This window comes from Thalassophryne amazonica, chromosome 14 (assembly GCF_902500255.1).
Source record: "Thalassophryne amazonica chromosome 14, fThaAma1.1, whole genome shotgun sequence".
NCBI lineage: Eukaryota > Metazoa > Chordata > Actinopteri > Batrachoidiformes > Batrachoididae > Thalassophryne > Thalassophryne amazonica.
In genome coordinates this window covers 26,042,660-26,067,984 of record NC_047116.1, presented here as the reverse complement: position 1 = coordinate 26,067,984, position 25,325 = coordinate 26,042,660, and the positions used below count along the sequence as shown (strand labels likewise).

The 25,325-nt window shown below is 40.3% G+C and overlaps 1 protein-coding gene across 2 annotated transcripts in view; it reads left to right on the top strand.

Moving 5' to 3' along the window:
• uggt2 (UDP-glucose glycoprotein glucosyltransferase 2) overlaps positions 1–25,325 on the top strand; it is an 87,852-nt gene that overhangs the window by 36,593 nt on the left and 25,934 nt on the right. For both annotated transcript variants that reach the window (XM_034186306.1, XM_034186305.1), the window contains exons 21-30: positions 1,326–1,420; positions 1,893–2,099; positions 6,917–7,048; positions 8,788–8,918; positions 9,190–9,285; positions 9,502–9,604; positions 13,799–13,878; positions 18,842–19,031; positions 20,954–21,112; positions 21,277–21,362. In XM_034186306.1, coding sequence (XP_034042197.1) covers positions 1,326–1,420; positions 1,893–2,099; positions 6,917–7,048; positions 8,788–8,918; positions 9,190–9,285; positions 9,502–9,604; positions 13,799–13,878; positions 18,842–19,031; positions 20,954–21,112; positions 21,277–21,362 — 1,279 coding nt within the window. The remainder of the gene's footprint in view (positions 1–1,325; positions 1,421–1,892; positions 2,100–6,916; positions 7,049–8,787; positions 8,919–9,189; positions 9,286–9,501; positions 9,605–13,798; positions 13,879–18,841; positions 19,032–20,953; positions 21,113–21,276; positions 21,363–25,325) is intronic.

Here is a 25,325-nt window from a genome sequence, read left to right as displayed (position 1 = left end):
TTTTACAGAGTGCATGAGACTGCACTGGACTACAGAGTGGGCTTATTTGATTGATATTCTCATACTGGTGACCCTCACCACTTAAAGAAGAGGGGTCATTCCATGCGAAATCATTAGGTGCGTCCCAGGTCACCAACTTGGATTCTCTTGATTTTTTTTTTTTTTTTTTTTGCAAGTACCTACATATGTCTGATGAACACATGCAAATATTTCTGCATGATTCCAAGTAGTTTTTTAGATATAATTTTTTAAATAAGGGTACCCACAATCCTATTTTTCACTCGTGAATGCATTTTGAGCTTTCTTTCATTTTTAAAAGGCATTATCTCAGTTAAAAATGCAGATATAAAGCTCTAATTTGGAATACACCCTATTTGGGCACCCCAGATGCAGTAGTAAATTTCAAAAATGGGATACAGAGCTAATTTTTCATTCTGTAGCATCACAAAAATGGCAGTTTGTCCATTTTCACAAAAATTGCAAAATATCAAAGCGCTGTACTAAAGAAGGGATTCAATGGATAATCTTTATATTGTAGAATACACATATCTGGGGTACTAGTTATGTGTGTAAAACATTGTGGTCATAACTTGAAGGGTTTTTGAATTATTGACTCTTGAAAATCGAACATGATCGAACATGAAAAAAGTAGGGTAACGTAACATGGCGTGAACCAATTTTGAGCCTGTATTTGCATATTCAGAAAGCAGTATATCAGCTCTGAATGGAAGCGTTAAGCTCAAATTTGCTATTTACAATATTTGGCACCCCACAATAATGGATCAACATTGAAAGACAGATTACTGAGCTTGTTTTTTCTTTCATGGCATCATGAAATTAGCAATTCAGTCATTGATGCAATTTTGTTACAAAGTTTTGAAGAGCTGTACTCTGAGAGTAAATTGAGAGATAATTTTGATACTTCAGAATTTACTTTCTCTAAGTAAAATATATTTTGCACAAAATGCATTCGCGAGTGTAAAATAGGATTGTGGGTACCCTGATAAAAAAAAAAAAAGATATCTAAGAAACTACTTGGAATTAAGCAGAAATATTTTGCATGTGTTCACCAGACATATGTGGGTACTTGTAAAAAAAAAAAAAAATCATGAGAGTCCGCGTCGGTGAAGATTTTGTAAAATCTGATGATTTCACATGGAATGACCCAGAGGATAGCCTGTACTGCACCAAAGTACAACATTGCCCAGTTATTGTTTATTCTTTCCCATTAGCCTGACTGTACAATGCATTCGTAAAGTATTCACAGTGCATATAGTACATATGTGCTTGCAGAAACTGTAGCTTAAGTTGCTGTGTTCCCTTAGATGCAGATGGTATGAGTGGTGTGACCATGTGGATAGTGGGAGATTTTGAGACGGCTTCAGGACAAAGACTTTTACTCAGTGCCCTGAAACATATGGTGAGTATTTGCCACTCGCTCTTCACCTTTGCAGATTCACAATAATCACAGTGTTTCTATAAGCAATTGATTTGCCAGTCATCATTTTCAAATTCACATGCACAGCATTTTATGAAAATACAAGATATTTGGAACACATATTTGTACAGCATGTACAAATGACCGGACATGTAATTAATCACAAATGGATTTTCTGCTGTATGGTCTTATGAGGATTACAAGTACAGATTCACTGTTGACACGTTACACATCATTTGATCAGTCATGGGCTACTTTCTAGGAAAAAAAGTCCTTTGCAGGAATAGGCAGATTATGAGAATATTTTACTGTTGCTGTAAGGCAATAAACAGTCTCTGCTCCCAGTGCTCTTTCGTAATGATGCCTACAGGCTGCAGGAATATGAGAAATGTATATTTGTGTGAATGATGTTGCTGCTCTCATTGTATGTGCGTGTGTATGTGTGTGCAAGCAGAAGGCCAGTCCTGGAGTCCGTATGGGGGTGATAGATAACCCCAGCAGTAAGCCCAGCGAAGATAACACTGTGCGCTACAGAGCTATCTGGGCCTTCTTCCTCACTCAGAAGAATAAGGCTGCAGCAGAATTTGTGCAAAAACTTCTGCGAGAGGAGAGCAAGCAGCTCCTCCAGCAGGGAACCAAAATGAAGGACTTACTCCAACAGGTATTGGTGGTAGTTTAATACATTCTTTCTCTTTTTCAAGCCCTAGTTTGTGTCTTTCAGATGAATGACTAGTTTGTCATGAAGCTTACACAAAAAAAAACCCAAAAATGAATGAAATGATTTCAGATTGTGAAAATGTGTGTTTACCAGTGCAGGGCTTCGACAGAAGAACTGTAGATGAGTGGGTGGGTGAGTTAGACCATTGCTTGTGTAAATAGCAACCCAAAAACAATAAATGCTGTTGTATTATTAGAGAGCGGGCCGCAGCCTCAACTTTATCTAAAGTCTGGGTCTTTCAGTGAGGCGTAGGGCTAGTGGCCGGTGATCACCTTCTTATTTCTTCTGTTTTTGTTGTTGCTAAATGCTGATAAATTATACTGTATTTGTTGTCTTTCTGCCACCTGATTCTGTTTTTTTCTCTCTGTTTAAGTTGCAGCTCCATCCAGAGTGGGTTTTTCCTCTTCTGCAGGCCTCCCGTCTTGTGCACTAGCATGGACTCCCAAAATTTCCCCAAATTTTGTGTATAATTTCCTGTATTTCCTGTCAATTGTCTTGTTAGCATGGCCCAAGCAGAGGGCCACCCCTTTGATTCTGGTCTGCTTGAGGTTTCTTCTTCAAATCATTAGAGGGGTTTTTCCTTACCACAGTGTGTGCTTACTCTAGAGGTTGGTAAGGTTAGACCTTACTTGTGTGAAGCGCCTTGAGGCAACTTTGTTGTGATTTGGCGCTATACAAATTAAAATAAATTGAAATTGAAATATTAGAAATCACAAAAGTAAAAGAACATGCTCTGAGGAAAATGCTTTGGCATCTGCTGAAATTTGACACGTAGTATCAGTTGAAAAGCAGCTTTGTTCTGCCAACGTAATATTCTGTAGGCATGTTTGCCACCTGCTGAGTGGTTAGTGGGTGCTGCATGGATTAATGCAAATGACACTGGGCAACAAAGTGGTACAAGCAGGTTAACATGCTTGCCTCCCAAAATAGAAGGTCCCTGGGACAATAGGCCCATGCACCTTGTTGGATTTGTTCCTACAGCAGAGTCCATCTCGTGTCCACCACAGAAATCATCTAATCCAGCACGTGGATCAAGCCGCACCTCAAACAGAGAGAAAAACAGAATCAGTCAGCCAGAAAAACTACACTTAAGGTATAATTCATCAGCATTAAGCAACAAGAAAGCAGAAGAAATACTAAGGTGATCGCCGGCCACGAGCCCAGCCCAAGTTACACATAGACAGTTTTGTCGGCGGGTAGTACGTAGACTGAAGTTCGTGGTAGTTCCGGCTGTTTTCGCGGTGGAAAGGGGCAGAGCATTTCACCAGCGTTTTGAGCGCCGTACTAGCCGCAAATACGCGGATAAAATGCCGCTAAATCCGCCGAATAAAGCGGCGTATTGACGCCGTAGCATCCGGCACACGTCAGGCAACGGGGGTTAATACCCAGTTCTATCCTTTACAATTGCAGGTTAAGACGCGCGTGAGAATGGTGATGTTCTGCTGCCGCCGATAATGCCCTGTGTACCGCTGGTTTTATCCAGGCAGATCCTGCGTTACTCCAGGAACTTTTGCATATAGGCACCGCCCACAGAGTATAATAGGCTGAAGCAGCTGTCACTGCAGCGGGAGGGAGCTCATCCTCAGCCTTTTCTTCTCCTTTCCTTTTCCCCTCCTCAACGTGTTGCTCATCTCCACCACAGGCCTCTCCTCTGCTTCTGAACCAGATCTCTTGGTAAGTCCTTGCCGCTGCCAGTTTTCTTTTAGGAGGCATACTGGAGCTTCTCTGCAAAAATATCTGGAGCTGGCCACGAGTGAGAGGCCTGCATGCAGCGCGCTAGCGTTTTTATACTGACCACCGCCTATCGGCTGTTTGGAACGCCGTTAACCGGGAGGTGGCGTTTAGAACGGCGTACTGTCTGCTAGCGCCGCCGTTTTGTCTGCCTCTGTCGCCAGTTAAAACGCCTTTGAGGACGCCGATGTGGGCTCTATCGCCGTTTTACACGCCGTTGGTTAGGGATACAACGCTGGCCGCCAATTACGGCGGTGTAAACTGCGGCACTACAGGAAGGGGCAGGATGAAACGGCGATTAAAAAGTATCAAACGCCGTTGTTTTATTGCCGCAGGGAGATCATTCCACAGAACAGGGGCACGATTAGAGAAAGCTCTGTGGCCCGCAGACGTTTTATTCACACTAGGGACACAAATTTTCAGATCTCTCCAGAGATGTTCAGTCAGATTCAGGTCTGGGCTCTGGCTGGGCCACTCAAGAACATTCACAGAGTTGTCCTGAAGTGACTCCTTCGATATCTTAGCTGTGTGCTTAGGGTCATTGTCCTGCTGAAAGATGAACAGTCTTCCCAGTCTGAGGTCAAGAGTGCTCTGAAGCAGGTTTTCATCCAGGATGTCTCTGTATGTTGCTGCATTCATCTTTTCCTCAATACTGACTAGTTTCCCAGTTACTGCTGTTGAAAAACATCCCCACAGCATGATGCTGCCACCATCATGCTTCACTGTAGGGATGGTGCCTGGTTTCCTCCAAATATGACACCTGGCATTCACGCCATAGAGTTCAATCTTTGTCTCATCAGACCAGAGAATTTTGTTTCTCATAGTCTGAGAGTCCTTCAGGTGCCTTTTGGCAAACTCCAGGCAGGCTGCCATGTGCCTTTTACTAAGGAGTGACTCTTCTGTCAGGCCAGCTGTAGAAACATCTCAAAGATGATCAGTGGAAATAGGATGCACCTCAGCTCAATTTTGAGCTTCATGGCAAAGGCTGGGAATACTTATGTTCATGTGAGTTCTTAGGTTTTTATTTTTAATAAAGTTGCAAAGATCTAAAAAAATAAATAAATAAACTTTTTTCACATTATCATTATAGAGTATTGTGTGCAGCCGGTCTGTTCTGTATAAGCCTGATCCCGTCAGATCTCAGAAGCTAAGCAGTGTGGGGTCTGGTGTGTTTCTCCAGGTTACACTGCAGTTGTGTCAGGAAGGGCATCCGGCGTAAAACTTGTGCTAAATATCAATGTGGATCTGGCTGTATCTGCTGTGGTGACCCTGAACAAATCGGGAGCAGCCGAAGGGACGACAACAACAACAACAACGACATTATGGAGAATTGTGTGTAGAATTTTGAGAAAAAAAATTAATTTCATCCATTCTGGAATAAGGCTGTAACATAACAAAATGTGGAAAATGTGAAGCACTGCAAATACTTTCAGGGTGCATTGTAACCGCTGAGCATTTTCCTCAACATAAATAGGAATTGACCATAACAACTGAAAGATTGTCTTAAAAGTAACTGGTTTGTGTGTCTTCACGGTTATATGTTTTCATTGAATTTTTTTCATTGTATCAGGAAAAACTAAAATGAGAGGTGCACAGCTGGTAAAAATATTGCATATTTTGACTAGAAAGTAGACAAATATACTTCATAAGAGTGCGTTTGTGCTGTGAGCAACTTAAAAATCTGATAGTAGAAAAATGTGCTTCATAAGAGTGCGTTTGTGCAGTGAGCAACTTAAAAATGTGATTCTGAGTCAATAAAGCTTTGTCTTGGATATGGCTCCAAACAGAATGTTTCTACAACTGAAGTTGTGATCTAAAAACAAGTCCTTCTGTCTTATGAAATTTTACTTGTAAAAGGATTTAGTCATATTAAGTGTAATTAGAGGTTTTGACTAGAAATGAGATAAATATACGTGGTAAGATTTTGCATTTTTGTAGTGTTGGTGAAATAACTCCTTGCAAAGCTTTTGCCTACTGCTGCTTCCTGATTTAAGTTCACAGCCAGGGAAAATGGTGATTGATGAGCATATCTCCTCATTCCTCACTTGAACATCAGGTAACAGAAAACATTTAGAGCACGCATGATTGTCCACAGCCTGTGGATACCAAAGCGAGCAGCCTACTCACTGTCAGTTCCAGTTGATCTGTCAGAGGGGCCAGCACAACGCGCTCCGCACACGCTGAATCTTTAAATAAAGTGTTTGCAGATACCTGCTGTCTGGGTCCTGATGAATAGCCGAGCACTCTCACCGGCCACGGTTGTGTGAGCCACATGTGCTCATCCAAGCCTGACCATCACTCTGCTGCGCTAAGCAGTCTACAGCCACGGTGTTCTCCACACTGGTGTGCAGTATCCACCCACACAGCTTTGCACATAACAAAAGCAAACTCCCAGAAGCTGATCAACAAAACAGCTGACAGGAAAGCTTCTTCTCTCCCATCAGGAGGCAGGCTGTACAGCACAGGTTACATGTGGGACCAACCGTGACAAACCGGCCTCCAATTAAAGCTACCTTTAAACAATGGGTAGGGAAGTGCCTGGAAATAATAGCAAGATACGTAGGAGGTGGCTGTGAGAGCTGAGACCCAGAGTCGAGGGATGTGGGTTTATTATGGGCTGGCAGACAGACTTGCTGACTGAATTGTGCTGACATTATTGGTATTTCACCTGTTCTCTTGAGAAGAGAAATGTTGGAAGAACTAATGACCTCATTCACCAGAGTAATTTGTTATAGACAAGAAAACGCCAATGCTTAATTAAATATGTGTTAGATTAATTACAAATGGATAAATCTCATTTTCTGTCTTGCATTTCTGACAGCTTGGTCCTCTGGCTGGAATATTTTATGCTTGAAAACGGCAGTGATTGCATCAATGCAGTGCTTCAGTGATTTATTTATGTATTTACTGTCTTGCGTACAGCATTCCTTACATTAATATGTTACTCATCATGGCACTGTTCAAGTTAACACTCTTGCCACAAAATCCATAGAAATGCTACAGGCCAACATTTTGTTCTTGTTTTGTAGGGCATGGACAAAGATGCCTTTGAGAAGAAGTTCAACACAATGGAGGTGGATTTCATTCGCAGTCAACAGCTGTTTTGCAGAGACGTTCTGAAACTGAGATCTGGACAGAGAGCAGTAGTCAGCAATGGTCGTGTGAGTGGATAACCTCAACACAGCTGTATTAGCACCTCTAATAACTAATACTTTCTGACATTAAAGTGAAAGAATATCAGGTAAATAGGGCAGACCCGAGTCCCAAAAGGAGTCCTTGAGGAGGAATGAGAAAATCTACATTGAGGTCAAAACTTGCAGAATTACTATATGTAGCTGCCTGAGCCTGGGGGTGGGTCTTCACTGCAGTGGAAACACAACAGCTGAGATGGCCAGTTACGGGGCCAAACCTGTAAACATTTGTGACATCTGTGAAGTATGCCAACCTCCAGCAGTGGAAATGGACCTATTGCCACCGAAGCCTGTAACTCCTTAAGAGTGGCCACCACTGTCTTGGTGGCTTCCGTCACTCATCCCCTTTAGTAGTACTCACTCAGCTTATGAAAACCTTCCTGTTTCTTATTGAGTCATGTAAATGCACTCTTAAAAACTCTCTCACACAGAAGGCATGTGCTTGATATGTTGGTGCCAGCCATTGCCATGCTACGCTCGGGGCGACAATATGTCACAGAGTGTAGCGACTGTGTAGCATGACGACTGCGTGTGCGTGGCGTTCAGTGGCATTTAACATAGCATGTAAAATCTCGGCCTTGTCTGAGGCACACACAATTTAATCATGTATTTGGAGTTTCTGAACAACCTGGTGCTTTCCAGCCTGTCACACAGATGGCATGTGTGTGGCATGTAAGGGGTACCGCTCATTTTGAACATGATCAAAACACTCCCCCACACCCTGGTGAGTGCCGGCAACCATGTGGTATTGTGCCAGATAGTGGTGAGTGTCACACACATGCCTTCTGTGTGAGGGGTTTAAGACATATTCAATTACTTTTAATGTTTCTGTGTCCATCCACTGACTTTCCTAAAGCAAACTGGCTGTAAAAGTGGTCATGTAGTTGTGTTATATTAAAGAGTGCCCATACTTTTACATTCCAGTATTTTGAGTTGAACATTTTTCATTTAATTTATATGTTGTTGTAGGTATTTTTTTTTATAGAGTTTGAAAGACACATTAGATATTTTAATGCCATTAATCCAGTCAGTGCATTGCAGCGTATAATGAATGACAGATCCTTGAACTAATCATTTTTATATTCATATCTTTGATTTATAAACCCAGACAAATGTCCGTCTGGTTGATTGTAAAGGTGTATGTATGGTAGACAAACAGCTTGAAGCCCAGACTGTCTGGACAAAAAACAGACATACTGCCTCCCTAAAGGCAAAGCTATAAATGTTGCTGCCATTGTTTTGTAATCCAGTAGAATCCTCAAAGATGCTGCACTTTGGCATGTTTTCCCTCAGAGTCTCACACTGTCAAATCAGCATGATGTATGTTTCTTAAAGGTCACAGGTGGCACAAGCCGCCCTGTCTCAGTGAGCGTATGGGTGAACAGAGCTGATGATTGATGTCTCAGCAGCAGTGATGCTGACAGCCAAGGATGAAAAGGCCACCCTCTGGATGGCAGTAACAATTAATATCATTTTACATTCCTTTGTATGCAGTGGCACAGTTCTTCTGCCAAAAATAAAAGGGAAGGAAAACACAGCAGCATCACTTTAAAAAAACAAAAAACAAAAATCATGACTTGAAGTGAGTGAAACACGATGTTACTCTCACACTAGATTTAACAACCCCTGCACTACACGTAGTAAATAATATATACGCAGATGAAAATGGGTAAAGTGGGGTTCTCACTGTGTTATTTTCCCCATGTTAGGTCCTTGGGCCATTTGATGAGCAGGAAGAATTCACGGTGGAGGATTTCCACTTGCTGGAGAAGATAACGATGAGAGGTTCTGCAGAGAAAGTCAAAGCCAAAGCTAAACAGATGGGAATGAAAGCAAAGCCGTATGTTCGAAGATTTACTTCCTGCATTGTTGTTTGAAACAAAAAGTCTCTTGAGCATCCTGTCATAGATAACAGTGCTGTGTAATGTGTAACCTCATAGCGTCAACGACAAGCACTACTGTGTATTAAAGCTAAAGCATTTCCCAAAGGGATTTATCTTTTTTTTTTCTTTTTTTTTTGAGAAATATAACACAACATTATGCAGCCTTCTGTTTGACATGCTATCACTTCTAAGTGATGGACTGACTGCACTACACTTCTTTTCTCCCAGAGCCAGTGATTTGGTGATGAAAGTTGATGCCCTCCTAACTGCAGCTCCCAAAGGAGAAGCCAGGAGGGACATCCACTTTATCAAAAACAGCCACAGGTGGGCAAGATTTTTCTCTGCTTGGCATCCACTCACCTCTGCAGCTTCACAGAAACGTGTTCTCTCTCCTATTGTTATAATGTATACAAACATTCTTGGGCCATCTTTTGGAGCCAGGCACAAAATCAAACCTTCTGATTTAGCAGTTGAACTGAATAAGGACAGAATCACCTGTTGTCGCTAAAAATCACTTTGATGTGCTTTTCTCCTCCTCAGTGTGCTGCGTCTCGCTCCACGTGAAAACGAGGTGTTCTATGATGTGGTGGCTGTAGTTGACCCCCTCACAAGGGAAGCACAGAAGATGTCTTCTTTACTGATTGTAAGCTGTGCTCTTTTTTTTTTTCCACTTTTTCCATTTATTCGTGACTCCAGTCACAATATTTTCAAAGAATTGGTTAAAAAGCAAGATATACTGTAGAAGAAGAATACGTAGCAAGGTGTAAAAATTGCTTTTCCCTTTTTTGTTTTTGTTCTTGTCCGTACAAGCAATCTGCAACCCCTGGCAAAAATTATGGAATCACCGGCCTCGGAGGATGTTCATTGAGTTGTTTAATTTTGGAGAAAAAAAGCAGATCACAGACATGACACAAAACTAAAGTCATTTCAAATGGCAACTTTCTGGCTTTAAGAAACACTATAAGAAATCAGGAAAAAAAATTGTGGCAGTCAGTAACGGTTACTTTTTTAGACCAAGCAGAGGGAAAAAAATATGGACTCACTCAATTCTGAAGAAAAAATTATGGAATCACCCTGTAAATTTTCATCCCCAAAACTAACACCTGCATCAAATCAGATCTGCTTGTTAGTCTGCATCTAAAAAGGAGTGATCACACCTTGGAGAGCTGTTGCACCAAGTGGACTGACATGAATCATGGCTCCAACACGAGAGATGTCAATTGAAACAAAGGAGAGGATCATCAAACTCTTAAAAGAGGGTAAATCATCACGCAATGTTGCAAAAGATGTTGGTTGTTCACAGTCAGCTCTGTCTAAACTCTGGACCAAATACAAACAACATGGGAAGGTTGTTAAAGGCAAACATACTGGTAGACCAAGGAAGACATCAAAGCGTCAAGACAGAAAACTTAAAGCAGTATGTCTCAAAAATTGAAAATGCACAACAAAACAAATGAGGAACGAATGGGAGGAAACTGGAGTCAACGTCTGTGACCGAACTGTAAGAAACCGCCTAAAGGAAATGGGATTTACATACAGAAAAGCTAAAAGAAAGCCATCATTAACACCTAAACAGAAAAAAATAAGGTTACAATGGGCTAAGGAAAAGCAATCGTGGACTGTGGATGACTGGATGAAAGTCATATTCAGTGATGAATCTCGAATCTGCATTGGGCAAGGTGATGATGCTGGAACTTTTGTTTGGTGCCGTTCCAATGAGATTTATAAAGATGACTGCCTGAAGAGAACATGTAAATTTCCACAGTCATTGATGATATGGGGCAGCATGTCAGGTAAAGGCACTGGGGAGATGGCTGTCATTACATCATCAATAAATGCACAAGTTTACGTTGATATTTTGGACACTTTTCTTATCCCATCAATTGAAAGGATGTTTGGGGATGATGAAATCATTTTTCAAGATGATAATGCATCTTGCCATAGAGCAAAAACTGTGAAAACATTCCTTGCAAAAAGACACATAGGGTCAATGTCATGGCCTGCAAATAGTCCGGATCTTAATCCAATTGAAAATCTTTGGTGGAAGTTGAAGAAAATGGTCCATGACAAGGCTCCAACCTGCAAAGCTGATCTGGCAACAGCAATCAGATAAAGTTGGAGCCAGATTGATGAAGAGTACTGTTTGTCACTCAGTAGGTCCATGCCTCAGACACTGCAAGCAAGCTGTTATAAAAGCCAGAGGTGGTGCAACAAAATACTGGTGATGTGTTGGAGCGTTCTTTTGTTTTTCATGATTCCATAATTTTTTCCTCAGAATTGAGTGATTCCATATTTTTTTCCCCTCTGCTTGGTCTAAAAAAGTAACCGTTACTGACTGTCACAATTTTTTTTTCCTGATTTCTTATAGTGTTTCTTAAAGCCAGAAAGTTGCCATTTGAAATGACTTTAGTTTTGTGTCATGTCTGTGATCTGCTTTTTTCTACAAAATTAAACAACTGAATGAACATCCTCCAAGGCCAGTGATTCCATAATTATTGCCAGGGGTTGTAGATGCTAGTGCACGTAGAGACCCTGTGCTGACTGTAGCTAAGGTATATTAATATCAGAGTTTGACATGGACACACATTCCTCAGCTGTTGAGCAGATGGGAGCACAGCAATAATATCTTCCTTTTCATGCGTATTCTGGAACAATGTTTGAAACACAGATGTTTCAAAGTTTTCAAAATGTTTTGAAGCAGTGTGTCAAGTTTGCTATCACTAATTTGCAGTACTGATAAAAAGTTTTGATAACATCCCCAGCCACACATTCTATCTATTCTTCAATTTCGGTTTTACCTTCCTGTTGTGTTTTATGTTTTGGCCTGTATTCTGGTGTTTTTTTTTTCATGTGGGCTTTGGAACAATATTCAAAACACTTGTCTCAGAAGTTTTAATATTTTTTCAAGTTAGCCATCACTGATTTGCTGTACCAGTGAAGATACTTGGCAGCATCCCCATTCATACAGTACGTTCTCTCTGTTCATTAATTCCAGTTTTACTTACATGTTTTTCCGACAGTTTCTAACATAACCTGTTAGCTGACTCTGACGTGAAGTGCACCACCAAGCTCAAGACGTGCTCGGTCTCAGCAGGTGGTAGACACACTGCATATAATACCTGTTGGTAATTTTCAAGAATCCATCCAGCATCCATTAGCCATCTAGGTGGCAGACACATGTATACAATGGTACATGGAGGAAATAAAGTTATGGGATTAAGCTTATGCATCAAAGTGCACTACAAACTAATCATGTCAACCTCATGTTCTTTTTTTGTAGTTTGTTGAATTACAAGATGATAACAGTTATTGTCTGTGCAACCTGGCTGGGATGGACTATGACTAAACTATGTTTAAAATGTGCATGGGACCTTTTCAATTTCAATTTATTTTATTTATATAGTGCCAAATCACAACACCGTTGCCTCAAGGCACTTCACACGGGTAAGGGCTAACCTTATCCAACCTTTTCAAAAATATGATGTTTAAACAGTGTAAAAAAAATCAGATCTATCTCGTAGGCACAGAATTGTGGCTGGACATCAACACATAGGCTATATTATGAAATTAGTAAATAAAGCACCTGTTTTGTGAGAGGTCCATGCTTTTTGATGTAATTTTAATGATTTCTTCTTTAAGAAGTGTACTGTTCACTGGTGGTTTGCATAATGGTTTTCTGCGAGCGGTGGACCACAGAGTATTAAGACATTGCATTAAGATGATTTTTGCAGTCTGCTTATTACATGAAAATGTCTCTGTGGAAAGTTTCAGGAGGAAGTTTCACTGATTCTCACTAGCTGTCCAAAAAACCCTGCTGCAGCTTGCTGTGCCAGTGAATTTGGGTGAAAACATGCAAAGATGACTCACCATGTGCCTTTGCAAGCAGGGAGAAGAGCACCTTCATTGGTGCATACTTCACAGTAGTGCACTGCAGTGTTCAGTAGAAATCATGATGTAGACACATCTGCGCCGCAACTGGTTGTGACAACCTGTACACCCTGTGCACACTGCCCAGTGTTTTTTTTATTATGTTTGCCAAGGACATAATAAAATCATCGGTGTTTATCTGTCTGTTTGTTGTTAGCAGGATTACATCAAAACTACTGCATATATTTTGCTGAAATTTTCACCACAGATGGATATTAGGCCTTGGAAGACTCCATTAAATTTTGGAGGTGATCCTGATCCGGATTCTGGATCAGGATTTCACTTTGTAGACTTTTATGGATTACGTCTTGTCAAAATTGCTTCATGCATACGACATCAGGATGTAAAACCAAGATCAGCAAGACACTATTTTGTTTCAGCTTGTCAATTAAATATCACAACATCTTGATCAGTCGGACCATTCTGGATCAGTATGCAATCATTGCATTGTGTTGTGAAATCCGGAGCTTTTATATAGCTTTTATTTTGAGTTCTCATGAACCCTTAGTGGATGTCAGAAGTCTGTGGTTGTTCTTGTTTTTATTCTTCTTTTTTTTATCCTCAACCATGATGACATCATGTCACAATTGTTCTGATCGAGCTTTTTTTTCAGTAAACATATTTTCAGTAATCTTTTACTTTTTGTGTAAGAATGTATGTGTAAAACAAATAAAAAGTCAATTTTATTTTAATTTTCCCCAGTATATCACTTTCTTTTTTCTTTTCTTTCTTTTTTTTAAACACACAAAATGTATAAATTCCCCAAATCTCAACTCTTGGCAGGCTAAGGCATATTAGACCATCTTTACTGTGTTTTTATGTGCTAAATGCTCATGTATGTCTCTTTACTAGGGACTGGCTGTGTGTTGCTCTTAACATTAACATGGGTCTTCTTCTGTGGGTCATGTAGGTGCTCAGTCAAGTGGTCAATATGAAACTGCAGGTGTTTATGAATTGCAGGGCCAAGTTGTCCGAGACACCCCTCAAGAGGTAAGCTCTTGCTGCAGCAGTAATTAAATTTTCCTGTTCGGCTTGTATGTGTGTATCCTCTGACTGCCGCAGCCTCACCATCTCGGCCTCCTTCCTTCCCTTTGTACGATTATACTGCACAGATGCAATCTGCTTAATAACACCACCTTATTGCTTTGGGCCTCCCCTTGCGTCTCTGGGTAAATTGCTTACAGCTTGCACAGTTGTGGTTCAAGCCATATAATAAATTAAAAAAAATGTTGAAGTTGTCCATTAACAATCAGCAGGACCACTGGGGAAGTTTAGTCATTATGTAACTTGGAAGCGTTTGTCCCATCACAGGTTGAATCTTCTTTAGTGTCATAGTGACACACTGTGCTGCAGCTGCGTTATTTTTGGTGACTACTGAAGTTCGTACAGTCCGGAAGAATTAGCCTAATTTGAAAGGGTTTTTATTATTAATTCATTAACTTTGACTCTTCACAACATCTGCCAGGCACCAGTTGGAATTGAATAAATGCTAATTGTCTCTTCTTTACAAGTGTCCTTCTGTGCCAATTACTTGTTATTAACACAAACACGACAGACCATCCACAGACTAATCTCAATGCAGAGAAATTTAATGTTAATAGATTTTGTAAATGAAAGGCAAGGCCAGATGGAGTGTGTAATCACTCCAGCGTGTTCCGTGTCTTCTCTGCGTCTCTTTGTGGTTGGACATCCCTGGGAAAAACTCCACAGGGAGGCACCTGGGAGGTGCCAGATGCCCCCAAATATATAATTGATTATTGAAATATTACTTAAAGATGCTCACAGCAGTAAATTAAGGTATGTACAGTAACATTCAACACAGTATTTATTGCCTTTTAATTGTTTTTTCCACAAGAATTGGTTATTTTTGAGAAGGAACACGGCAGCAAAATGCACCAGTCACAGAGGTCCCCCCCAACCTTGACCTGTTCAGTTTGGTGATGCAGTGTCTCAGACAAATCGGTGCTTGTAAGAAAATCAGATTTGAAAAATAGAGTGACAATTACTGCTGTAACACACCAGAGTTGATCTGTGATCCATATGGATCCCTGGCTCATAGATTGACATTCATATTAACATCGCGATAATTATAAAGTTTACATAATACTGACAAATACAGATTTATTGTTATGTTGGGTATTTTTTTAAGGTGTTAATGGTGTGGCTCTCTGTGAAATCAAAGTCTGTGTGCTCACGTGAGTCAGGAACAAGCGGTTGTGTGTTCACATGAACACAACTGTTTAAAAGCAGACAGGCTGTGCTGCCTTGCACATCAGTGCACATCGGGATCAAAGCACGTAAAGAATCACTCTGTGTGCAGTGTTGTGTGCATCACATTTTCACCATGGCGTCCTGAGTCCACTGAGCCACGCATGGGTGGAGCTGAGGTGACTTGGAGTCCACTGAGCTCTGGGGCGTTTAAGAGTATCAACTTTTCAGGACTTTTGGAGACATTGAAAGCAAAGTTACAGTTGTCTCCCCCCTTTTTTGTTGCTGAGCCTAAAAATGATCCCATCCATGACTAAAAACCATGATGGTAACTGTGACTTTTGTGATCCGTTGGACCCCTTCTAGAAATGCAGCAATTAGAAAACTTGTTAAAAATTCTATTCATACTTACATATTTGTTATCTGTAGCACTGACCAAAATGTAAACTGTTAAAGCTAGAAATACAAACATCTCATGTTGACATGTTGAATCTTTGCTTGTCATATTGTGGAACTAGGACCCTACCCCTCCTCCAGAACCCAGAAGGTGCTCTTAGATGACCCCAAACCACTACAAGGATGTTCCTAAAAATAAAAATAACTAGCCTAAAGCTGATGTCCAAAATGTGATGTTTCCTTATTGATTCCATTGTTTGTTGCTACGAGGCATTTGAGGGACATTTTCATGGCAAACAGACAGGTGAAGTTCTTGTGGATGCAAATTTGAGTTTGAAACTCGTGAAGAAAGCACATACATATTTATTGTGACTGAAAATGTTCTTCTCATGTAAAAATTTTAAAAATGAAATTTTATTTCATTTATTTTTAATTTTAAAAATAAAAATTTATATTTTTGAATGCATTTTAATAATAGTAATAATGATAAAAGATTCTGTCAGACGTTTTGGACACCATCTTACGTATCTGACCGTTTTTCAGCTTTTAGGCCCTTTTTATGTTTTGGGGTCACATAACGAACCTAAAAAAATTGACCTGGTTCATTTTGGGGGCAGGGGTGGGGTGAAAAGGATGCAGTCCTAGTTCCTCTGCTTTATCAAAATTGTTTGAAACTTCATAATATTATGGGATTTTTATATGTACTACACGAAAATATGGTTGCAATGCCCAAAATTGTCAACAAACAAAAAACTAGGCAGTTGGATGTTTGTTGCTTTTTCTTTGAGTCCTAAAACTAAAAACTCTGATCAGTTTTTAAAATCGCTTTTTGTTTTTTTAAAATTACACAATGTTTTTGTAATCTCGCAGTTGATCCTTCACTCCTTTGCGCCCACTATGGAGCGACACTCTTGGTGATCCGGTAGATGTTGGCTGGTGATGCCACGCGTTTGAGTGCTTCATTTTCACTTTATTCCTTGTGGAGAATTGGTCAACTCACAAAGTGAAAACAATCAAATCAAGAATGCTTGTTTTCTCTGGTGACTGTCATGCTTCTTTAACTACGTTATTGTCTGTCTCACCACTTTCCTGTGCAATCCCAGCAGCTCTCTTGCTTTGCGGCGGTTCTCAGGGCGACAGGCCGTTGTGAAGTAATTAGGTTTTGAGGAATTTTCCAGTCTAAAGAAGTAATTATATACAAATCTCTGAGGAAGAGAGATGTGCCATCTGAATAAAAAGAATTCATGTTGGTTGATTATTTGTCACGTTACCTGCACTCATTTTGAGTTTTGAGTACAGGAGGTTACACTGAAGAAATGTATTTAGCCTGAGAATTAGCTTGGAGCAAGACTCTGTGACAGCTCTGAGTAATAATAGAAAAAGAGATCGTTTCTGGTTCACAGTCTGCCACATGTTTTTCTTTTATTGGTGGAGCTGAAACACCAGCAGTAATATTAGATTTGTCACTTTGAAGCAATTCTATATACCCAGCTGTGTCAACGGAGCCCATCTCTCTTTCCACAAAGGAAGCTTTTGCACAACACACAATCATTCCTAAGAATGTTTTTGGGGATTGGATTTGTTGTCTTCAGTAGGATTTAGGTTTATCTACTCTCAACAGTGAAGTAGTGCTTAATCCACTGGAAGGACTCCATTAGAGTGCACATTTACACCAAGGGGCAAACCCCCTCATATTACAGTGTTAAATATTATTATTAGTTTTATAATATATAAAATGTATTTGTACTGGAATTCTCTATTGCATAATGTTACTGCTGTAAAATGTAGTGGTTTATAAGGCAGCCGGAAAGTATTCATGCTTCACTTTTTCCACATGTTATGTTACAGCCTTATTCCAAAATGGAATAATTCATTTTTTCCCCCTCAAAATTCTACTCACAACACCCCAGAATGAAAACTTGAAGAAAGGCATTTTGTTTGTTTTCTTTAACTTTTGCAAATTTATTAAAAATAAAAAAGTAAGAAATCATATGCCCATACATTTTCACACCCATTGCTCAATACTTTGTTGATGCACCCTTGGCAGTAATTACAGCCTCAAGTCTTCTTGAATATGATGCCACAGGCTTGGTGCATATATCTTTGGACAGTTTTGTCCATTCCTCTTTGCACCACCTTTCAAGCTCCCATCAGCTTTGATGGGGAGTGCACAGCCATTTTCAGATCTCTCCAGACTGGTCTCCCAGTTTCTGCCGCTGCCACCATGCTTCACTGTAGAGATGGTGCCCAGTTTGCTCCAAACATGATGCCAGGAATTCATGTCAAATAGACAAGATGAACAGTCACCCCAGTCTGAGGTCAAGAGCACCCTGGAGCAGGTTTTCATCCAGGATGTCTCTGTACATTATTGCATTCATCTTTCCCTCAATCCTGACTAGTCTCCCAGTTCCTGCTGCTGAAAACCATCTCCACAGCATGATGCTGCCACCACCGTGCTTCACTGTAGGGATGGTGCCTGGTTTCCTCCATCATGCCAAAGACTTCAATTTTTGTCTCATCAGACCAGAGAATTTTGTTTCTCATGCTCCGAGAGTCCTTTGGGTGCCTTTTGGCAAACTCCAGGTGGGCTGCCATGTGCCTCTTACTAAAGAGTGACTTCCGTCTGGCCACTCTACCATACAGGCCTGATTGGTGGATTGCTGCAGAGATGGTTGTCTTTTGTTTGATGAAAGACGGTTATTAGTTACAGGCCCTGACTGGAAGTTAAGGAACATTTTTCCATATTTCTCTCCTTTGTGTGAACCAGAAACAGTTAATGGTGTCTGGCCCATACCATGCCAACCTTTTTACAAAGTTTTGAGGAAACCAGGTCTGTTAGCACAAGCTGTCACTATTTTATGAAATTCATTGAAAGTTCATCTTTTTCCTTGTCATAGCCATACATTTTTCAGTTACATTTTAGCAAACTTGTACACAAGGACTCAAAGCTGAATTAAATAAAGTGTGCCATAACATTTGGCTGAGACGAATATGCTGCACATCTGAAAATGTTCCTCCGTTAGCCCTTTAAAGTTTGCAATATATTTTCTTGGCTGGCTGATGATTACCACAGAACCATATTTGTTAGTATTTTGGTGGCACATAGCGATGCATGCAAATAAAACTCCATTAGATAGATTTAAAAAAAAATTATAGTGTATTTACAAGATTCCATCACACGATTTGATGGCTTCAATGACAGGCCACACCCACCTTTTCACCACATGAAACAGACCTGGCTGAAAGTGTAAAATGTGGTAATAAATAATGTTAATATTATTAAATGCTTTGTTTTGCAGTTAATGAGCAAGTACTTAAATGTAGGTCATCGCTCTCTTTATATTTGCAGTTTTTATCGCTTTGTGTTGGAGTCGGATGTGAGTTTTCTGGCTAATGACACGGTATCATCGGGTCCAGTCGCTCGCTTCATGGAGCTCCCTGAATCGCCGCTCCTCACTTTGAACATGATCACACCAGAGAGCTGGATGGTGGAGGCTGTACGCAGCTCCTATGACTTGGATAACATCCACCTGGAGGAGGTATCATTACTGTGCCTTTTTCATGTTATTCATTCAGGATGTTCCATTCAAATTTGGTGAAAGTCATACATTTTGTTTGTTATTGTCAGCAGAAGAAAGTGTGATTGATGCATAGACAGTGGGAATTCTACATCCCCAGCTGGCTGGAAAAAAATCAAACATTTTGGGGGAAAATGCCTTAAAACTATCTTAACATTTCAGTCAGCTGAAGCTATGAAAATGTATGATTTAAATTGGGTTCATAGACTAGTTTGAGAACTTCTGCCTTAAACTTCATTCCTATTCATTTATACACAGTTCTTTGCACACCTGGCACCACTACACAACGTGCACATCCAAAATACCAGCCTGAACCATAGGGACAGTATAAAAAACTAGAGACGAAGGTGATCCGATGAAATTGCAACAATAGCAGAAAATGTTTTGAAGAGAAATACTTTGAGGTAGTTCCCTATTGCCCGTATTTTGATGTCTTTGTGTCTGGTCACTCTCACAGAGGTTCCCATCTGACTAATCAGTGCCAGCTAGCACCATTTTCTGATATGTTTGATCCAGTTCTAAGCTGCCTCTAGTTGATAAACCTTTTAAGCATACAGGTATGTAGGAGGTACAAACTACACCAGAAAGTACGTGAACAGTGACACTCATCATGTATACACTTTGCAAAGATATCCTATACTGTGGAACCTCAGTTTTAGAACAATGCAGTTTAAGAACAACTCGGTTTAAAAACATATTTTTTTTAAATGAAAAATGCATCATTTTTCAAACAAAGTCTTGGTTCACGAACACCTCCGCCGCAGTAGGTAGCAGTAATGCACCGTGTTGGGTTGCAATTAGAGGTGGGCGATACCTGGAATTTTGGTATTGATCCGATACCAAGTAAATACAGGCCCAGTATCGCCGATACCGATACTTTTTCATATTTAAGCATCATAGATCCAAAGGATCCAAAAGACCTAGTATAGAATTTCGCCAAGCATTGTGCATGACAGCAAAGTACTTTATTATCACAGTCGACATTTTTGTTTAAAAAACATCACTCAACACAACTTAAAACAAAATCCCCCGAGGTAGAGGGTTGACAAACCACAATACAAAGGTGCGCTGCTCCGTGTTGTGTGTGACAGCGCAGCGCTGCTCTTACAGATAGAGAGTAGACTTTGATAAATCTGCGTGCGCAGCAGTCAGTGCGTGCGGGAGAGAAAAAAGCTTGAGTATCGATCTTTTTACACGAGGATCGTTCAATATCAATACCAGTGTTGGTATTGATATTATCGATATTAAGATTGAGTCGCCCACCTCTAGTTGCAATCCACTAATAAACACAAAAGAAGAAGCAAGAAAGGTGTCTTTGGATGTTTATATAATCATATTTTTGGGGACTGCCCAGTGGTTCTTCTAATGGTTTACTTTGTTGTGAACATTAAAAGTTATGAGCTGCGTATTTTTTCCAGTAATCATACATTAAGTGGAGCTAATGGGTGAAGCTACCAACAGCTAAAAGTGCTAATGCTGTTAGCATACAACATTAATTCTGACCAGAGTTTCACAGCAACAGAGGCGTCTGATCCATTCAGACGTTCAGTTACCTGATGTTCTTATGGTCTCTTCTGTACATGTAAGGTAATATTATTATAATTACCGTACAGTATTTTGTCGATGATACTATGCATATTCTTTGTATTTTGTCTGCCTTTTATGCATGAAATGCTGTTAAAAAGGTAAAACCAGTGTGTTATTTTTTGGGGCCAGGAACTGATTAATCCATTTTACATTGTTTTCTTATGGGAAAATTGGTTTTGGTTTAAGAACCAATTAAGAGATTCTCCTGTACTGTGAAATATAAATAAACCAGGAAAGAAGAGTTGCCATCTGGTAATTATATATATATATAAAAAAAATTTTATGTGTTGCTCCAGGTGAGTGGGGTTGTGACAGCAGAGTATGAGCTGGAGCATCTGTTGCTGGAGGGCCACTGCTTTGACCTGTCAACTGGCCAGCCACCACGTGGACTACAGTTCACCTCGGGGATGAGTCGAGACCCCCTCATGTATGACACTATTGTCATGGCTAACCTGGTCAGCAGCCCTTAATGTTATGTTCCATATTTGCCTTACCAAGAGTCTTATTTCCATTTTGTTAGGCAGATGTACATGACAACATGCTAGAAAAAGATTTTAAACTGATTGTCAGTTTACGTCTATGAAACATGTCTTGACACACCTTGTTTTAACCACAACAGGGATACTTCCAGCTGAAAGCAAATCCTGGTGCCTGGATACTGAGATTACGTAAAGGGCGATCGGATGATATCTATCAAATTGTTTCGTAAGTATTTGGCACTGACCTGGATGTTTTGTTTTGTTTTGTTTTTTTTGCCTCTTTCTTATTCCCTGTGCTATCACTGATCAGTATGTTCAAAATTTTATCGCACTACGTTATACCAGCTCAGCAGCAGGGATGGTTTTGGCTACCTCTTTATTCTATACCAGTAGCTATGAAAACCATCACTATGGTAACATTGGGAGCTGCTGACACTATAGCAGCTCAAGGTTTTGATGAGTGAAGGGAGTTCTGCTCAGCACAGAAGCGCCAGGGAGACAGGTAGGAGGAGAGCGGAGCTATTAGAGAGAAGACGGAGTGGAGGAATGATTCATCTGGTCACTAGCCATGCCATTCACCTCAAGCTGTGGGATATTTGCAGCATAATATCTGGTTTAGTTAGAATGGCGTTAGGTGTCAAAGGCTGCAGGGAGGTAGACAGAGGGTTCTAGGGTTGCCTAATTTCCCTAGACACATAGAAGCTGCATTTTGCTTTAGTTAGTTTGATGCATCTTCACTAAAGAAGCAGTTGCTGCATTTTCTTCACATTAATTTTAAGTTGCATGTATTTTTTTGGAGCAATTTTAACTTGGATGTTAGATTGCACAATTATCAAGCAATACTATGTTCACGTATTAACTGTAGGAAAACCATCATCCCAGTCTTCATAGCAGAATTCCTGTCATGTGCAGCGGCAGACTGAAGGTGACTGCAGGAGGCGCGGCCATTTTTCAGTGTTGACAACACGAACAATAATTTACTTCACTGAAAATTACAGCAGAGTTTTTGTTTTGCAGAGAGTTGTATTAAATCTGTTTCAATCTGTTCAGTTTGTTTTTGAGTGGCAGGGGTGACAGCCAATCAGAATACAGCTGCACCATGATGTCAGTGACTGCTCTCTCCAAAACCGCTTCATTTTGTGTGTTTATATACATGTTTGTCATATATTATGTAAAAGCTAGTGAGAAATAAACACTTCTAAAAATGAAAACACTGTTTTTGGAACCTAATAACACCTCTGAATTTATTATTTTGCAGATGTTAGCAAGATGACGTCATAGGCTTGTAGCTAGCTGCAAAACTTTGTTTCGTTTGTGTGTAAATATAATGTCTTTGTCATATATTATGTAAAAGCTAGTGAGAAATAAACACTTCTAAAGCTGAAAACGCTGTTTCTGTAACCTGATTACACCTCTGGAGTCATTTACAAGACCTTTTGTGGACGTTAGTGTGCACGCTAACTCAAAGCTAACTTTCTATGGGGTTAAATTTGTCTCCTTAATGCCTGAAAATGCACACAGGGTGATCTACAAATATTACTTGATTTGCACAACTTCCGCTCTTGTCAAAAGCTCATGTGTACACACACACACACACACACACACACATACACACACACACACACAGCCTCCTGCAGACGCCATTAAAATGTAAATACGTATTGTTTTTGTTTGATTGATTGATTGCGGGACTTTATTGAACATGTACAAATTATGCGTAAGACAATACGATCTTAATAATTAAAGAACTGCAAATTATAAAGAACACATTGCTCATACGGCTGAGGGTATTTTAGCATTGCGTTATATTTTTTTTCCTGTTCTGCTGCACTGTGAACATTTGTATATGCGACACATGCCTTAGTGATCCCTTTTCTCATGGATGTACATCACTTTGAAGTTATTTTCATGCAGCCCTGATAACTGCCCTTTTGTCTGTGACGTGTTCTGGACATCCTTATCTACACTCCTGCCTTCTCTGAGTGACACAACTTCTTAGCTAATCTGAAATTAGATTTTTTTAAAGGATGCATCATTTCATTGTTTATGGGGTAGATTGCTTTTAAAAATCTACAAATCGCCTATAATGTTGGAAATGTATAGAACACGATCCCTTTAATTCTTTGGAACTCTTGTGTTTTTAATACCACAAATCCTGTTTGTTTGTGATTTCTGCATGTAAATCTTCTCGAATTATATCGTCCTCTCTGGCCATCCTCACATAAGATTTAAGACACATGCAGCCCTCGGTTCCTCTGAAATCATATCAGACAACCAAGATTTATTCCCCAATCCTCCAGGTGAAGCTAAGCTGTGATGTCATTTTTCACCTTGGCAGTGTCATTATTCTTGCTGTTAGCAGCACTGTGCTCTGGTTAGGTGGCCAATTGGAGGCTAGTGGGACTGTCTGTGCTCCCAGTCCCAAAACCTGCATTTGCCTCTTGCACCCTGTGGTTCTACTCTGCCTTGTTCTTGTCTTGACAGCGATGAATGAGATGGCGACTCTACTCTCCTCTGAGCACAGCTACAGATTGATCTCTGGTGCTTTCTAACATGAGCCCTAAAGGCTGAGGCACACTGGTCACAGCGCAGACAGCACAACGCAAGAAACACTGTGTCTGTGTGTGTGTGTGTGTGTGTGTGTGTGTGTGTCAGGGGGCACCTTTTGGCCACTAAGGAGGGGCATTTATCATAGTGATAGGGTTAGTTTTCTACCTTTTAGTAAGCACTGACAGCTGTAATGGTTTGCGCTGCACAGCAGCCTATAGCCCATCTTTAGCTGAAGTCCAGTTGCTGGTGTTTCGCTACAGATCCTGCCTGCCACCACACGTTGTCCACTGGGCAAATCAGTCTTAAAACAATTACATTGAAAGGCAAGCGTTATGCAATCAATACCGTAGTATATACAGCATGGAGGGGAAGTCGTGATGGATAAAATAACAGGAAGGTGATTCTTCATGACCATGCAGGGTAATGAATGTGGTTGGAGTGGGAGCCTGGCACTTATCCCAGCATCCACTCTTGAGTGTGTTGTGAGTGTCTTATTGTCAGTCCATTAGCGTAGTTTTCTTCTTCGTCCGTGCAGCCTGCGTGATTTCCTTTGTTCATGCACCAGAGTCATGCCTAAAACATAGAAGAGACACTCAGAGTACAGCCAGAGGCACTGCTTGCCAGCAGGCAAGGAAGGCAGTTCCTTGGGGCCCAGGCTTGTAAGGGGCACCAATAAGGACGGACAAACTTCAAACTACAGCCAAAGCTGACTGTCGCTTAGGTGGTTTACAGAAATGCTAGGAGATGACAACAACTCTTAGCCCTTTTATGTGCCCAGCATAAGAGAACTTGTTTTTTAAATTACTTTTTTCTCTCCTCCCACACCTTTTTTAAAAAAATATTAATTTATGTTTATTTACTGATGTATTCATTGGTTCTATTTGTCACTTGTTTATTTTCCACTGGTTTGTTAGAAGTGGGTGCCAGGGAAGGGGTGTTGTTGCTTGTTGACTATATATTCATATTTGTGCCCCTGAAAGAAAGACTTGTTTTTTTGTTTTATCATGATAAAATTCAAATGAAAAGCCTGTTCTTGGATTAAGGAAGAGTTAGCAAATTTTGGTAAATATTTAAATGATCCTCTAAATGTTTCCTTTTCAACAATTGTTTCTTACATCTACTGTTAATACTCTGTGTGCTTCTTACTCTGTGTGCTACTGTCCAGTGCTGCTGGAACCTCAATTTCCCCGAGGGAGTCTTCCCAAGGGATTAATAAAGTTCTGTCTAATCTAAATCTAATCTTTTGTCTCTCTCTCCCTCTCTCTCTCTCTCTCTCTCTCCAGTTTCATCAACATCTTGACATTGGTTTTCTTTTTATTGAATTACTTAACATTTTACTTTATGGTGTCACAAAAATTCGAATTCTGACTGCGCCCCTCTGCTACTTATTGGATATAATTCAATACAGCAGCAGCAGTGCTGTGCACACTCAGATTGCACCTTCCCTTTTTTTGGTCTGTCATAGTAACTGTGTGATTTTAAGACTATTCATTGCAGCAAGGTTTCAGATTAACCTATACAATGTAAATTTTAATGGTTTGCTCCAACCCATCTGAATTACAGACAAAAGAAAAGATAGATTGGCAGTGTTTGTGCTAATCCTTCAGGTTTTTATAGTTTGCATAGAGAACATTATGTC